This window comes from Pimephales promelas, chromosome 15, assembly GCF_988280905.1.
Source record: "Pimephales promelas chromosome 15, fPimPro1.hap1.1, whole genome shotgun sequence".
Classification (NCBI taxonomy): Eukaryota; Metazoa; Chordata; class Actinopteri; order Cypriniformes; family Leuciscidae; genus Pimephales; species Pimephales promelas.
In genome coordinates, this window is record NC_142783.1 from 11,819,845 (window position 1) to 11,833,557 (window position 13,713).

At 38.7% G+C, this 13,713-nt stretch overlaps 1 protein-coding gene across 5 annotated transcripts in view; it reads left to right on the forward strand.

Moving 5' to 3' along the window:
• Positions 1-13,713, forward strand: part of cdc42bpaa (CDC42 binding protein kinase alpha (DMPK-like) a) — a 97,144-nt gene that overhangs the window by 74,934 nt on the left and 8,497 nt on the right. For 3 of the 5 annotated variants that reach the window (XM_089120142.1, XM_089120138.1, XM_089120139.1), the window contains exons 17-34: positions 1,897-2,021; positions 3,192-3,297; positions 3,466-3,614; positions 5,365-5,456; positions 5,550-5,626; positions 5,922-5,960; positions 6,558-6,680; positions 6,985-7,062; positions 7,158-7,263; positions 7,351-7,487; positions 8,431-8,570; positions 8,663-8,744; positions 8,874-9,093; positions 9,969-10,031; positions 10,167-10,763; positions 11,474-11,571; positions 11,699-11,783; positions 12,998-13,121. In XM_089120142.1, the coding sequence (XP_088976268.1) occupies positions 1,897-2,021; positions 3,192-3,297; positions 3,466-3,614; positions 5,365-5,456; positions 5,550-5,626; positions 5,922-5,960; positions 6,558-6,680; positions 6,985-7,062; positions 7,158-7,263; positions 7,351-7,487; positions 8,431-8,570; positions 8,663-8,744; positions 8,874-9,093; positions 9,969-10,031; positions 10,167-10,763; positions 11,474-11,571; positions 11,699-11,783; positions 12,998-13,121 (2,441 nt within the window). The remainder of the gene's footprint in view (positions 1-1,896; positions 2,022-3,191; positions 3,298-3,465; positions 3,615-5,364; positions 5,457-5,549; positions 5,627-5,921; positions 5,961-6,557; positions 6,681-6,984; positions 7,063-7,157; positions 7,264-7,350; positions 7,488-8,430; positions 8,571-8,662; positions 8,745-8,873; positions 9,094-9,968; positions 10,032-10,166; positions 10,764-11,473; positions 11,572-11,698; positions 11,784-12,997; positions 13,122-13,713) is intronic. The other 2 variants (XM_089120140.1, XM_089120141.1) reach the window with 2 other exon arrangements.

The following is a 13,713-nucleotide window of genomic DNA, read 5'->3' on the forward strand; positions in this document are numbered from 1 at the left end:
GGAGGCTTCGCTTCTTAGTGGTCAGAGTTGATGCTCTTTTGTTAAAACCATTCATTAATTCTTGGTACCGTTTCTGAGCGCTTCAAATGGAGTGTAAAACACACAGAGCGGGTAAAACACAGCCTTCCATGTGCGTGTGGCGGTTCGTGCTGCTCTCAGTGAGGCTGACGGCAACAAAAAAACACACACGCAAGAGATGTTTAGAGAAGAACCCTTGGAGGGCAGCACTCAGTTGTGAAAGAAAGAAAACATGCCGTTGCCATTTGCGGACTGAGTCTTTCCATGAGTGTGTTGAGCTGAAGATGTGGTCCACCATGCCAATGTTTTACTGGGAAGTCAGTCAGCATCCTCCCCCCTGTGTAAGCACAGGGAAATATGCTGATCAACAGACAGGAATCTGGAACGGTTATCCCGAGGACCACTGCGAGGGTTCAGCGCTCCAGTCAGAGCGCGGTGTGAAATGAAAATGTTGAATAATGCAAGTGTAATTACAGGGTGGTCAACCTCACCAGCTCTTGCTTAAGATAGAGAGCGCATCTAAATCAGAGTTGACTGGATAAATGTGTACTAGCAGACATGTTTACTGCGAAGTCAACTGAGGCATTGCAGACGGAGGGGGTCATGTTTATTCATGAGTGTTTTGTGGTTAGGTGTTTAGGGGTGGAAATGTAGAGGGCATTAGATGGACACGGGTGGATTTGCATGGTGGTCCATCCTGCAGGCTCTGATTCTCTGGTCCGTTTAATTACATCTGCCCCTTCAAATTGCCGTATTGGTTTGTGAATTTCCTGAAATGATGATGGCATGTTTTCGGGCCTGTTGTGTTAATTGGGTTGTGCGGGAGTAAAACCCTCAAATGAGGATAATTTTCTGTTCACTGAAATGAAATATATAGCTGGGTGAGGGATGTGCTAAACTACATTTGCAGAATCAAGTCTGTGGGTTGACTGAATGACTGTTTGTTCATGAGAAAGTACTGTATAATCGTATCTGTACTTGCGTTCAAAAACATCAAGGTTTGTGCTTTTGAACGATGTCTTTTATACTGCATTAATTTGATCAAAAACAGAAAAACAATTATATTGTGAAATATTATTGCAATGTCAAGTATATTTATATAGCGCTTTTCACAATATAGATTGCATCGAAGCAGCTTCACAGTAAACACAATAACAATGTTCGTTTCTTAGTTTGGTAGAGCTAATCAAGGGTATTACTGATTGGTTAATTACTTTGAATATCCCCAACTGAGCAAGCCAAAGGCAACTGTGGCAAGGAACCGAAAAACTCCATCAATGTGCATTCATTCTATTTTAGCAACTTCTGTTTTAATGAATTTAATATATTCCTGTTTTGCAAACGCTCAATTTTCAGCATCATTACTCTAGTCTTCAGTCACATACTTTATTTATACTTTATTGTCCCATTCCTGGGAAATTTGTCTTGGACAACATGACACACGGCCAGTGCACAACATCAATCACACACAACACAATAAATACAATGACATACAATTAATAAGCAATAACACATTTCAATTAATAATAAAAAAAAAATTAAGTGACAAAATCTCTATTTAAAATTTTTTATCGCAGTTGGAACAAAGGAGTTTTCCTGGTCCTTCAGAAATCATTCTTCTTGTGACCATTGTTGAAAACAGTTAATATTTTTGTATAAACTGTGATCCATTTTTTATCAGAATTCTTTTAGGAATAGAAAGTGCAAAAGAAAAAACAGCATTTATTTGAAATAGAAAACTTTTGTAACATTATACATGTTTTAACTGTCACTTTTGATTAATGTAATGCGTCCTCGCTAAATAAAAGTAATAATTAAAAAAAAACACTAAACTTTTGAATCTGTAGTGTGTTCAATAACATCTTGTATTGTGTGTAGACGATGTCCTCGTTTGAGAAGTTGAGCAGCAGTAACAAACAGCTGGAGGAGGAAATGAGAGAACTGGCGGATAAGAAAGAGAGTGTGGCCCACTGGGAGGCTCAGATCACAGAAATCATTCAATGGTGAGAAACGCACACATGCTTTTACCTTTCTGTTTAATCACCTTTTAATCTGGAATCAGTGCTCTTAGATTTTCATCTGATGGATCTGATCATACTTAGATTCAGCGAAAAATGAAAATGATCAGATAAAAATAAAAGGCATTTTTTTCAGTTCCATTGTTAGTGTAGTTACTTCATGTTGTCTTTGCTGTGCATTTCAGGTCACTATGTAGTCTGTTGAGGTGCTAAACACACAAACTTATTACTAGAAGGGCTTAGAATTCACCACAAGACATGGGCGTTTTTGCCCTCAAACGATGGTACATTTTTGACCCTGTTGTAGGCCAGTAAAACCCTGAACTTTAAGGAGCAAATATATACTGCCTGACCTACATAAAAGCCACTGTCTGGAATTAGATAATGATTGTCTGTGTCTTTGATGATTGGATCATTGTTGCAGTGATTATTATGTTTCTAGCTTGTTATATGTTTGGCAACAGTTCTTCTAACCCTAATTGATGGAGAGTGTAGCCTTTCATTTCTTAAGCAACCGTGTTGGACGACACATCATGGCCATATTCCAGGAGGACAATGTCAAGATTCATCAGGCTCAAACTGTGATGAATCGGCACCTCTGAGTTCAGACCTGAAATGTATTGGAGGAGACTTTACAGAGCGCTGGACTCTTGCATTTTCAATACAAGATCTTGACCAAAAATGTAGCACCTCTTGATGGAGATACATGATGAGATGTTATTTCCATCAAGAGGTGCATACATTTTTGGTCAAGATCTTGTGCATGGTTGTTTAAGGAATGAAAAATGGATGCAAATCTAGACCTTGGACCCTGGAGTGTAGGAAGGATCTGAAAAGAGTGGGATGGGGACATCTTATTAACCTTAGCAGCTTGACTAATGAATATTAATTTTGCAACATAACATTTGCCCATTGCGTGAAAGCTTAAAATCACAACTGAAAAGCTGAAAATTCTTAAATGTAATACAAATTTCTCAAAAAGTGAAATAAAGGTTATTAAGCTGGTTATTCCTCAACATAATAGTAGTTCAATGTTAATTCACTTCTGCTGCTTTAATTGGCACCAAACCCTTGATATATATTTGCGTGGCCGTGGAGCCACCTTGTGGTCATGTTTGGTAATTGCGGTTTTGATCATCTGTTTTTCTCTTTCAGGGTCAGTGATGAGAAAGATGCTCGAGGATATCTGCAGGCTTTGGCTACTAAGATGACAGAAGAACTGGAAGGACTGAGGAACACCAGTCTGGGTGCACGTGCTACTGTAAGAGAACTAAACTTTGATCTTGACTGTTAACTTAGTTCTTAGTTTTAATAATAAAATTTATTCTAAACATTGACCTTTTCAAAATTTAAAGGATTTCAATGGCACCAAATCGTACTGCATTGAGACCCAGTAGATGATTAATTCTCTTTTCTTCTGGTTTTCCAGGACATGCCATGGAAGATTAGACGTTTTGCTAAGCTGGACATGTCTGCCCGTCTGGAGCTGCAGTCTGCACTGGATGCCGAGATTAGAGCCAAACAAACCATCCAGGATGAGCTCAACAAAGTCAAGGCGTCCAGTATGGCCACTGAGTGGTAAAACACACATCTCTCCTTTAAAGCTTGCAGTAGGACGTACCAGTCTGTACATCAGGAAATGAGATGATAGGGATTAAAGGGATACTCCACTTTTTTTGGAAATAGGCTGATTTTACAACTCCCCCAGAGTTAAACAGTTGAGTTTTACCGTTTTCGCATCCATTCAGGCGATTTTCTGATATTTAGAAGAATATCAGTAACCAGAGAGTTTCTGGTCTCATTGACTTCCATAGTAGGAAAAATATATACTATGGAAGTCAATGGGACCAGAAACTGTCTCGTTACTGATATTCTTCTAAATATCAGAAAATCGGTTGAATGGATTCGAAAACGGTAAAACTCAACAGTTTAACTCTGGGGGAGTTGTAAAATCAGCCTATTTCCAAAAAAAAAGTGGAGTATCCCCTTAAAAAAGACTTTAGATATACAAAGACGGTGCATTCGTATTACAATGAATTGGAGAAATTTCAACACGCAATATGGCGGAGTAAATCCCGCCTTCTAAGTAAAAGAGCCAATTGGTAAAGTCATTGCATCACTGCAGCTGCCATTAGAAGCTGGTGGCCGTGCCTTTCACACCTAGGCCTTCAGTGGTGTCCGACATGAATTATTGAACTACATGAACTTTTAATAGTGTACAGACTCTTTATAATTGTTGTGATATTGCTGTTTTTATTTCGCACCGGCAGTTATAGGGTTAATGTGTTGAGTTTGGAAAAGATCGGGTAGAGAGAAACGAGCGAGTGAGTTCAGCTTGTGCGTTAGTACAGTGGTTCTTGCGTTCTGATTATAAGTTTTATAAGTTTGTTTGAAAAAATAAGAAAGAGGTTTTGATCATAAATGTACAAAAAAACTAAATCATATTTACCACGGAAAAAATTGGGGCAAAAAAGGCGTTAAACACATCAAACCTACTGTTGATTACTGATCCTTCCTAATTTCTTTCCTCTAAAAGACTTCAATTACTTGGTTGTACAGGTTATCTGTGCGGTTGAGTCCCAACAACCTTTTCCATCACAATCGAGGCTAATGCTGAAAGTCAAGTCTGTTTTGTCGTATTTCTGGCGTACTGTAAGTTTTAATTCACTTTAGTGCTGAGAATGTCCGGTCGACAGAAACAGTGGACACAGGGACAGTCACCGCAAAACATGACGATGTGTACAGCTGACCCATGCTCTCACACAGTTTTTTGAACAAAATCAATGAGATCAGTGGGACTTTTGCCTTCAAAATCAAGGCATACATTGCAGTCAGTCAATTGGTTCTGTTTTTACCCGGGACAGATCGAATAGTGTTCCGTGACTGAAATCGAAATCTGATTGGCTGATTATCTGATTGACAACAGTTGCATTGCCATTTATTTAAGCTACAGGCGCCTGCACTATTGATTCTGAACGCCTCAGGGCAGATTTCTTTGGCTTTGGCAACACATTATGGCAGAAATATAATTGGATAAAAACTCTAACATAAACATACACTACTGGAAGCAGCACAACCAAGAGAAAAGTATGAAATTAAGAGAAGGGACTATTAGGAATAATTTAACACTCATTCATGGAAAAAAATATATTAAAGTGCATTCTGATTTAGGCCACCAGAGATGGCCTTGACGGCCCACCACTGATACTAATAATTCAGTAAAAAGTGAATTGACCAGTGGCCAGCATTGATTATTTAAAAATGGCCATATATTGGTAAATGAATCAGGTTATGGTCATTACATTGTGTCTGATTCTGTTCTGCACAGTAAGCTGGAAGAGTTGGAAAAGAAGAACGAGGACCTGCAGGCAGAGATCCAGAGGCTGAAACTGGAAACTGAGAATCTGCGATTGTCTAAAGGTAAAAGCCTGATCATTTGAAATCAATCAATGATATTTTTCATGGTGTATATGTTTTTTGTATGGGACATTAAAGTCATGTTATGTGTTCTAGGGGTCAAGCACCAAGACTCCCAGAATTCCTTCCTGGCCTTCCTCAATGCTCCAACCTCCGCCGTGGATCAGTTCGATGTAGGTGTTTGAATGAAATTGCAGCATTTTTGACTTTATAAGATGAATTCATTCTGTCTGCTTTTTCATTTGTAAATCAGAAAATAATGATTTATTGATATTTTTGTTTCCTCTTATATTCTCTGTCTTTACTGTGGATTAAATAACTGGCTGAAATACGTTCTCGGTTATTACTTCTGGGCTTTTGAGACCATCATTTTAAAATGGAGTAAACGTGCAAATCCTTTTCTCTGTGCTCATGTATTGTTTGGTCTCTCTTTATTTATTTCTCTCGTTCTATCTGTCTGTGATGAAGCGCTCCACTGCCAGTGGGCCATCAGGCAAAGGCAGACCTGTAAGCTCCTTTTGTTGTGTTTGGTGCAGTGGTTCATCTCTGTTGGTTTGATTGCGTGACTTTGATGCATGTCTGCGGTCTGCTACTGCATGGCAGAAGCGACATATCCACACTTCCCAGAGGGTCTTTGTGCACATGTGTGCACATGCTTCTCTGTCACGTTCAGGGTCAATTCCCCCTCGGTTCTTCCTCATCATGAGCATTTGGACTGCAAACTGACACTTTCTGTAGCTAAAACATACTGTATGCAAACATTTTATTCCATTCATCTTGCAATAGCAATTGAGGTTTGGATGACTCAACTTCTAACTCGCTTTTGCATATAATTGCTGTTTCTAAACAACTGTGAAGGTGTTTGCGTTTCAGATTTCTGAGATTCCTGTCAAGCATATTTGACATGTTGTCTTGGTCTTGTTTGAGTCCGTCCTGTCAAAATGCTGCTAATGTGCATGATGTCTTTTCAAAGAGTCAGTTGTTATGTTTAGCAGGCATGTCTTGGGTCTAGCTGCATTATGCTGCTCTCCATCTGCTGCTCATAGTTCATAGTACAGCTGGATCGGTTCTCTAAACGTTTCCTTTCTCTAACCTTCTCAATAGATTGATTCCATCGATAACTTCAGCCTGTCCAACACACCATCCCGGGAGGAAGATGGAAGATCCCAGGTCACGTCACACTCTCGCTCGCCCTCAACTACCAGCGATTTGCAGGAGTCTCAAGAGGTGACTTCACATTGTCTGAGCCCTTTAGCAACACTAAAACTCATTTTGGGCAAAGCCATTTTGGATGAAACTTAACACAGAGCTTGTTGCAGTGTATTCAGGGATTGCCTTATCCAATACAGACATAAGATGTGGTCAGAAGCATGTGATTAGATGCCTTTATAGGGCTGTCTAGGTAGGGAGCTGAGCAGGTTTTTGGAACAAAGCTTTACTTATTTAGAAAAAGAGACTGTGCAGTCGATGCTTTAACATTTCTGATAGGCTGTTAGCATGCTGTGACTAATAGCCGTGACTATGTTTCCAGCAGGTAGATCATCCACAACGAGGCGCTCAAACACCCGTTCGATCAGGATACAGCAGCTCTGGTCACAGCACGCCTAAAGTAACTCATTTTCCTCACATTCTACAACTACTTTCATATCAGCCAGTCAAACATATCTTATATTTAGTAATATGTTGTAATTTTGCTCTTTTTAGCCAAAGGCCCATCAATTCGTGGTGAAGACCTTCAATACGGCCACTAAGTGCAACCAGTGTACTTCTCTAATGGTGGGAATCATTCGGCAAGGCTGTACTTGTGAAGGTAAGGGCTCAGCTGAGGTTGTCATGGAAATGGTAAATTGTAAATGACGTTAAGATTGGCATTCACCTTGTTCTCCTCCTCCTGCAGTCTGTAATTTCTCCTGTCATGTGACGTGTGCGGACAAAGCTCCTGCTGTGTGCCCGATCCCACCGGATCAAACCAAAGGACCGCTGGGTATCGACCCCCAGAAGGGCATCGGCACAGCTTATGAGGGCCACGTCAAGGTTAGAAGCTTTAGTTTAAATCCTCATCACTTTTTTGTAATCAAAACTATTACTGTTAATATTACTATCAGCAGATAAACATTACGTTTTTATCTTCCTCGAAGATGGACCAGGATTAACTTATTATTTCAACCTATAATGTTTTAAAAATAGTCTGTCACTAAATTAAAGGGTTAGTTCACCCAAAAATGAAAATTGAGTCATTAATTACTCACCCCCATGCTGTACCAACCCCGTAAGACTTTCGTTCATCTTCGGAACACAAATGAAGATATTTTTTATTAAATTTGAGAGCTGGATCACTCCTCCATAGACTTCCTTAGGGACTAGCACTTGACGGCCCATAAAGTCACTAAAGAAAATGTTTAAATATTCCATGTGCCTACAGCGGCTCAATTATAAGTTTATCAAGCGACGAGAAAACTTTTTGTGCAGTTTCCAAATTTTCTGAAGAGACTCGATCGCTTTATATTCACATATACACATTGATCAGCGAACATAAACAGAAGCTCAAACGAACCTGCTTGACGTGGGAGAACAAACCTCATTGGTTCCTGTGGAAGCTCAAACGTGCTGCGTAACACAAAGATGAACCTCATTGGTTCCTGCACATAAAGTTTACATATAAAATCCTAAATTCAATTTGTTTATCATATAAAGCGATCGAGTTTCTTCAAAAAAAGAGGACTAAACCACTCAATTCATATGGATTAGTGTTAACTTTTTGAAGTGTGAAAGTGGTAGTTGCATAGATGTCAATGGAGGGACATAAAGCTCTAAGATTTCATCAAAATGATTTTAATGTGTGTTCTGAAGATCAACGAAAGTCTTACGGATTTGGAATGACATAAGTATGAGTAATAATGACAGAATTCTGATTTTGGGTGAACTATCCGTTTAAGATGGACAGTTTTGAAGAACTAATTCTGATATTTTCTTTTAGGTGCCGAAACCATTAGGTGTGAAGAAGGGGTGGCAGAGGTCCATCGCGGTGGTCTGTGACTTCAAACTCTTCTTGTATGATCTCCCAGAGGGCAAAGCTGCTCAGCCTGGTGTCACAGTGAACCAGGTTATTGACATGAGGTCAGTGAGAACTTCAAAACAAACATCTGGTCCTGTCTTTGATACTAATGACTGCGTTTGCATGACTTCTAAATCGTTCTCTTTGTTCGCAGGGACGAGGAATTTTCAGTTAGCTCAGTTTTGGCATCAGATGTCATTCATGCGAACAGGAAGGACATTCCCTGTATTTTCAGGGTGAGTTGAACATGATTGTACAATATTTTATTTACAGAAGTTCATATTGGTACTGTAATTTAATCAAATTATTTTGTGCCTGTGTTTAGTGATAAAATATGAAGTTGTTGTCCTCTTCCTCTCCTGCAGGTGACAGCGTCACAGCTCTCCTCATCCAGCAATAAGAAATGCTCCATCTTGATCCTGGCCGACAGCGATCAGGAAAGAACCAAGTGGGTTGGCCTGCTGAACGAGCTGCACCGCCTTTTGAAGAAGAGCAAACTCAAAGAACGTTTCGTTTACGTCCCTAAAGAAGCGTATGACAGCACATTGCCTCTCATCAAAACCACACAAGCTGCTGCTATTATAGGTACAATCCACCACATCCCCATAATTGTAGGTTTATAATGTTAATGTCAAGGTTTTATTACATAACAATCATTAAGACTTCCATATTTGTATAATCTCTGATATGATTGGCTAACCTCTTCACATGTGAAATGAGTAGATATCTGCTCGCTTTGTGTATGGGAGTGATCATATGCTAAAGGGATTGTTCACCCAAAAATGTTATACTATATATATACATAAATTCAGAAATCATTTTGTCCCACTCTAAAAATGGCTTTTTTTGTCATTTCTGTTGAGAGAGCTTGGAACAAAAATGGAAATCTTGGTAATAGGTTCATTCTTACACATTAAATTCTTTGAATTAGACTCATGAAGGGGGTGATGGTCCTTCTGAAATGAAGATTTTTTTAATGAAATCTGAGAGCTCCAGTGGTTTAACCTCAATTTTATGACATGACCCGAGTGCTTTGTTTGCACAAAAAAAACACCTTTTTTTAATGCGTCGTGGTGCTCTCATGAATAATGGAACCAATCCACGAGATGGAAGAAAATATTACATTTCTGTTATGTTCTGTTATATATTCTATTCTGTTATATATTATGCTCTAAAGATACGTACATATGTAATGGTATTTAATAATATAATGATGTTTAAAAATACAATTATAGTATGTGTGTGTGTAAAATAATATTATTTAATCAAATATATAAAGATGTATACTGCTGAATTTTTATAACATTTATTAATTATACTTCATACTTCCAGAGAGCAAGAAAAATCCTCTTTAATAATACACCAATTTAAGAACCGGTCCGCACAAGTCCAACTCAATCCAGCGTAGCTTTATCAATCTGCTCTCTGTTTATTTTAACTACACTTCTATATATCCACAGATCATGAGAGGATAGCCTTGGGCAATGAGGAAGGGCTGTACGTTATTCATGTTACCAAAGACGGTAAGTGTAATTAAAAGCTTTATCTGCGTTTACTGTACTTACCTGTTGTGTTTACACTGTATTTTTAGACGTCTTACTGCATTCTTTGATGTTAATACAAAGCCTCGTATTGTTTATATATATTCCTATTCACAGAGATTATCAAGGTAGGAGATAAGAAGGTCCATCAAATTGAGCTAATCCCATCGGAACAGTTGATTGCCGTGATATCCGGTCGAAACGGCCACGTGCGACTCTACCCAATGACGGCCCTAGATGACCGAGATGCCGAATTCTGCAAAATAGCGGAGACCAAAGGCTGCCAAACTCTGGTTTCGGGTACAATCAGACACGGATCTCACACATGGCTTTTTGTGGCCATGAAAAAACCTGACAAGGTGATCATCTACGAGCTCATCAAGAGCAAAACACGCCACCGGAAGCTGCGGGAGATCATCGTCCCAGGATCGGTGCAGTGGATGGGTCTCCAGGGCGACAAGCTTTGCGTGGGCTTCCAGTCCGGGTTCCTGCGCTACAATCTTCAGGGGGACGGAGCGGTCAATAGCCTCCTTCACCCTGACGATCACACCCTGGCCTTCATCGAGCAACTGAGCCTGGACGCTCTCTGCCTCGTGGAGATCTCCAGTAAAGAGCTGCTCTTGTGCTTTAACAGCATCGGCGTGTATGTGGACTGCCAGGGCAGACGTTCACGACAACAGGAACTGATGTGGCCGGCTAAGCCCACCTCATGCCGTGAGTGACGTTTGGTCTTTCTGCTCTGATTATTATGGCTTGCGTGTACTTTGTTTACAGTGTGATAGTACCAATCAACTAAATTGGATGAAATTACTGCACTTGAAATGTATCATATTACAACATTTTATCTTTTCTTAAAAAAAAGGCAAAGATATTATTGCTAAAATGGTTTTTATAATATAATTGATATATGTACAGTATAATATAGTGGTTTAAAAACAAGTGATTTTAGATCATTGAAGTGCAATAAGCTGTGAAATAGAACTCATTGCTCTATGCTTATGTAGCCTTTATGTAGCCTAGTATTATTTCTAATTATTTCAGGGAGATCTAATTCATTTATGTATTTGTTCTATTGTAGTTAGTTTTCCTTTATGATTGTATTTAGTTTCTTATTTCTCATATTATGCTTGTATTTAGTTTTTTATTACTGTATATTTTTTATTACTGTAATATTGTGATTTTAGTCATATCACCCATTTATATATTAAATATAATATATATTATATTATATTTTATGTAAATAGTATGACCTTATTTTACGCTAGATATTTTGTGCACTCAAGTTGAGAGTGTGCATTGTTATAGTTATGTGCTCATAGTTATATAATAGTTGTGGATGTTGTGCTTATAATTTGTACAAGATGTCCTGGGACGTTGGCATGCTGAGGATAATTTGTTTGTTTTCTGTGACTTGTGTTTCGCAGGTTATAATGCACCTTATCTGTCAGTGTATAGCGAGAATGCAGTGGATGTATTCGACGTCAACACTATGGATTGGATTCAAACGATGCCTTTGAAAAATGTACATTTTTCATCGTATCTTCAATAATACCACATCATAAAAAAGAGCTTTGGAATAAAATATAGTAGAAGCAGGTGGTAAATGAAAGTTCAGTGTGTTAATGAGCTGTGTGTCTCCTGCATTGCAGGTTCATCCTCTGAACGCTGATGGCTCTCTAAACCTGCTGGGGCTGGAGACCGTACGGCTCATCTACTTTAAAAACAAGACAGCGGGTGAGATTCTCGCTCCTGCTGCTCCTCCAGGACTCCGAATATTCCTGCCCCACGTATTTATGCATATTCAGTAGGAAATAAAAGATACGAAAGTGAAAAGTTGTTTCAACGGCAGAGAAACCTAATGCATTTTCACACAAACATCGTTTTCTTAAGGTTTAGGAACATTAAAAATAAAATGGGGTCGATTTTGATTTCATATTGTTAAAATGTAACGAATTGGCTTAATATGTAGCATCTTGTGAATAGGAAGCTTAAAGGAGTAGTTCACTTTAAAAAAAACTTTTGCTGATAATTTACTCACCCCCATGTCATCCAAGATGTCCATGTCATTCTTTCTTCAGTCGAAAAGAAATTAAGGTTTTTGATGAAAACATTCAAGGATTTTTCTCCATATAATGGACTTCAATGGGAACCGAACAGTTCAAAGTCAAAAATCCTGTTTCAGTGCAAACTGCAAATTGTTCAAAGGGCTTTAAACGATTCCAGACGATGAATAAGGGTCTTATGAAGTGAAACGATCACTCATTAAAAAAAAAAAAAGCAAAGTTTAAGTTTTATAAGCTCAGATGCTCGCCTTGCTCTGTTCTGTGATGCGCGTTCGTGACTCTCCTGTTCAAACTCGTTCATCAAAATGAACGAATCTTTTCGTGTCATTTGGTTCATTCAATGAACGAAATGAACGAGTTGACTCGAGAAAAGATTTGTTCATTTTGATGAACGAGTTTGAACAAGAGAGTCACGAACGCGCATCGCAGTACAGAGCAAGGCGAGCATCTGAGCTTATAAAACTTAAACTTTGTTATTTATTTATTAAATGAGCAATCGTTTCGCTTGATAAGACCCTTATTCATTGTCTGGAATCGTTTAAAGCCCTTTGAACAGTTTGCAGTTTGCACTGAAACTGTCTTTTGGACCTTGAACAGTTTGGTTCCCATTGAAGTCCATTATATGGAGAAAATCCTGGAATGTTTTCATCAAAAACTTTAATTTCTTTTCGACTGAAGAAAGACATGGATATCTTGGATGACATGGGGGTGAGGAAATTATCAGCAAAAGTTTTTTTAAAAGTGAACTACTCCTTTAAACTCGTGCGTATGATTTAACACATTTTTACATCCTAACAGACGTTTGTTGTTCTATCGTTTCATAGTGAGCGTTAAATGTGTTGTGTAATGTGTTTAATGCTTTGTGTACTGTGTGATGATGTGCAGAGGGAGATGAGCTGGTGGTGCCAGAGACATCTGATAACAGCCGTAAACAGATGGTGCGCAGTGTGACGAGCAAACGCCGCTTTTCTTTCCGCGTGCCGGAGGAGGAGAGAGCTCTGCAGAGGAGGTGATGCTCAAGCCTAGCAACACTAAACCAGCATGACTTCTAAAGGAAACTCTTATGGGCTTTTCACACTTGAAATTATTCATTTTTAGATCATTCTAAATCCTAGGAAAAAAATAAGTTTCATGTTTCACACTGTTCATGATGATTTTTTCCCTGGTTTAAAATTCTTATTTACATATTTATGAGGTCAGTAGCAAGTCTATTAGGGATGCACCAATGTATCGGTCAATAATCGGTCATCTGCCAATTGTTTAAAAACAGCCAATGATCAGGCTGAATATATTGTGTCAGTCGGGGGGGTGGAAAACCTTGACTGTGTGTGAAGAAAACGTTTCTTCTACAATAACACATTAACAGTTAAAAAAAGATCAATGTTGAAGCAGGCTCTTTAACATTTGACCCTATGAATCACCTGTAGGTCAAGCCAGGGTTGCCATATCTACTATATTAACCCTCTACAATGCAACTAAATCTTCTTTCTATGTAGCTAAATAATGTCTATCACTAGCATTAGATAATACATTTCTAGTTTTTACACGCCTGTGTGTGTGTGTTAGAGGCGAAGTATAAGTTTAGCATTGATATATTTTCA